The sequence below is a fragment of the Rattus norvegicus genome, chromosome 6 (genome assembly GCF_036323735.1).
Source record: "Rattus norvegicus strain BN/NHsdMcwi chromosome 6, GRCr8, whole genome shotgun sequence".
Lineage (NCBI taxonomy): Eukaryota > Metazoa > Chordata > Mammalia > Rodentia > Muridae > Rattus > Rattus norvegicus.
In genome coordinates, this window is record NC_086024.1 from 142,615,052 (window position 1) to 142,618,048 (window position 2,997).

The 2,997-nt window shown below is 38.7% G+C and overlaps 1 gene segment (V, D, J or C); it reads right to left on the minus strand.

Moving 5' to 3' along the window:
* Positions 1 to 771: 771 nt before the first annotated feature.
* LOC134479206 (immunoglobulin heavy variable 2-70-like) lies at positions 772 to 1,220 on the minus strand. The segment is given in 2 exon segments: positions 772 to 1,091; positions 1,175 to 1,220. Coding segments are annotated over 2 exon segments (366 nt in total).
* Between the last annotated feature and the right edge of the window lie 1,777 nt (positions 1,221 to 2,997).

Sequence of the window (2,997 nt, forward strand, 5' to 3'; positions counted from 1 at the left end):
ACCAGAGTCAATGATGACTCACCCAAACTTTAACCACCCTAACCCTGATTTCATAGTCCTTAAATTCCATTAAAGAATAAATTATTACTTCCACAATGCTTTTGCACCTATTGTACCAGCATAAGCCACATACAAGTAACTATTTTAGAAGATTGAGTTAATAGCTATATTGATGATTATCTTTCTCATCCAATAATCAGGGACCTCCAGTTCTATGAACACTAATCAGAAGTGAAGCTTCTACTTGGGCACAAACTCAACTTCTATGTATTCAGTGAGACACATAAGTGTTGTCTTGATCCATAAGGTCTTAAAAATAGTTTGTGGAGAGCAACTAATAGAGTTCAGAACATCCCTATTGGGGAGTATATGTGGACGCTCTTTAGTTAATGACTCAATTTGAGAATACTAATCTAGTAATTCCCATCTTCACCATATACAGCTGTTCACTGAAGATGATTATGATAGTTTTGAATTTTCTGCTGTGGGAATTTGATGCCTAAGACTGAAAGGAATCATAGCTCTGAACCAGCTGGTATAGGAACCAAACACCCTCAGCTTTATAAAACAGAACACAAAGAGCATTTTTTATGTATATCTTAATAGGGTCCTAGGGTTAAAAACAGAAATAGAAACATCTTAACCTAAGAGCAAACAGGAAACCACAAAAGCCAGAAAGAAAGCTGTGGACATACACTTTTATGATATAATAGGAAGAAACTGAGCTGAGAACTAGTCTGAAATACTGTACTGCTGAAACCTGAGGCTGTGTCAGTGTGGTCTCCGAGCACAGTAGTATGTGGCAGTATCTGCAGTGTCCACACTGGTGATCTTGAGGAATACTTGGGTGTTGGAGGTGTCCTTGGAGACTGTGAGCCTGCTTTTCAGAGATGGGTTGTAGTACTTATCACCATCCCAATCAATGGCTGCCAGCCACTCGAGACTCTTCCCTGAAGGCTGACGAATCCAGCTCACAACCATACCAGAAGTGCTCAGTGAAAACCCAGAGAAAGAGCAAGTCAGGCTTAGGGTCTTGGAGGGCTGTAACATCCCAGGACCAGACTCTTTCAGAGTAACCTGGGACAAGACATCTGTGGAGAAATGAAAGGGGAGAAGGTAAGGTTGGGACAGGTGAGGATAGAACAGTTCATCCCTTAGAAGCCTTGGTACTCACATGCAGGGACAAGCAGCAGCAGGAATGAGGAAGTAAGCCTGTCCATGGCTGCACACCAGTGAGTTCACAGGCCCACCTTTGGCTTTTCAACCCAAGGTTGGGTGGATCCAGGAGAGATTTGCATTCCCTGACCAGGTGCTGACTATGATGGTATACTTAAGTTTTAGGACCCAAGATGTATCAGTCTATGATGGGAGATGCAGGAGCCACATGAGAGTACATATCTCCTTCCCACAGAGAGTACATAACACATAAGACCAGGTTCCTCAGTATAAAACACTTCTGCTCAGTGATGTTGGGTTGCAGTAGGATTGATAGAAACTCTAACTCTAACATAAAGTATCCTGACTCTGCCCACTCATCTAGGAATCATTTCCCTGTGTTTCTGCATGGAGAACAGATAAGGAGTTCAAAGGGGAGATTTTACTCCTACATTGTGGACACTCTGTGTCTAGGGCCTGAATGAGTCTTATTATATATTTTCCACAAAATTGGTAAAGTTATAGTAGACTTCTTGCCTAGTAAAAGAGTATATGCCATCTCAAGCTGGCAATTATTAATATTGTAGTTCCATGAGAGAGGGTAACTTCACAGACTTTACTGATGTGACAAGTTACTGCCTCACATATTTGAAATTGCTATTTATTCAACAATCAATAGCTTCATCTTTATATTGACCTGTATTCATGACCTCTTTAAAATTAAGAGCAGAAAACATAGACTCTAAGCATGGAGAAATTTACTTAATCTCCTAGATGCGTATGATCTTGAAAGAAGGCACAGTTGGTAGAGGATGCTGAAAGGCATTACACACAAGGTTAGGGTATTTTTTTTCGCTGCCTTAGATATGTTAATATACAATGTACTCTTCTTTGTTCTTATCACTATTTATGGTTTAGTACTTAAAGAGAATAAAATTTGCCTATGTTTGGTCAACTTTATGCAGTGGCTTTTTGGCATGAATGTGACTAAATTTATGGAAAAAGCCTGAGTAGATGACTGATTCCATTAAAGAAATCAACACCAAAACAATCAAGTTCCTTTTATGAATAAAAGAGCTTCATACTTTCAAACTTTTGAAAAGTAAAACAATCAAGGAATTTGCAAACCAGAAAATCAGACCTTAGCACAAATTTGTATTAATACAAGAAAGAGGAAACAATCCCACAATGCTGAGTGCCATCTGCAGCCCTGAACTTTCAGGATAGAATGAGCAATAAGACCTGCACAAATGCTTATGTCTTTTTCTAGGAGGTGGTCAATGTTAAAATGACTTTTTATATATCCAAACATCAGCATATACCTCCTCATCAGGGACGAGAGGGGGGTTTACAAGAAGGCAAAGATCCTGGAATAGATGACACAGAGGCTAAGTTGCCAGGTTTGGATGAATGGACAAGAGGGTCATAAATAAAAAGATTGCTGGTTCCTGAATATTGAATAATGAGAAAACAGACACTTCAGAAGAGAATATGTCATTCTAACCAGGACACAGGTGTTGCACTTCAGATGCTTTGCCCATAGAGGGCATAAAAGCATAGTGTTGTCTTGAGTCTGTGATATGAATGGCCATGGTTGAAAATATTTTTTGCGAATTTTTCAGATGTTTTCGAAGTAATACTGGGTTCAAGTCTATAAATGTGCAGAGATGTGAACAACATGTTACAAAAATTAAAATGCATAAATATAATCCAGTAGTATTCCATACAAATTTATATATAAAGAATCCTGCCTCATAGGGCTCAAGAATTGGAAAATATTACTCGAAATGTGGATCACATTAACTCATACACTTAGATTATTTCACTGATATACTTTACATT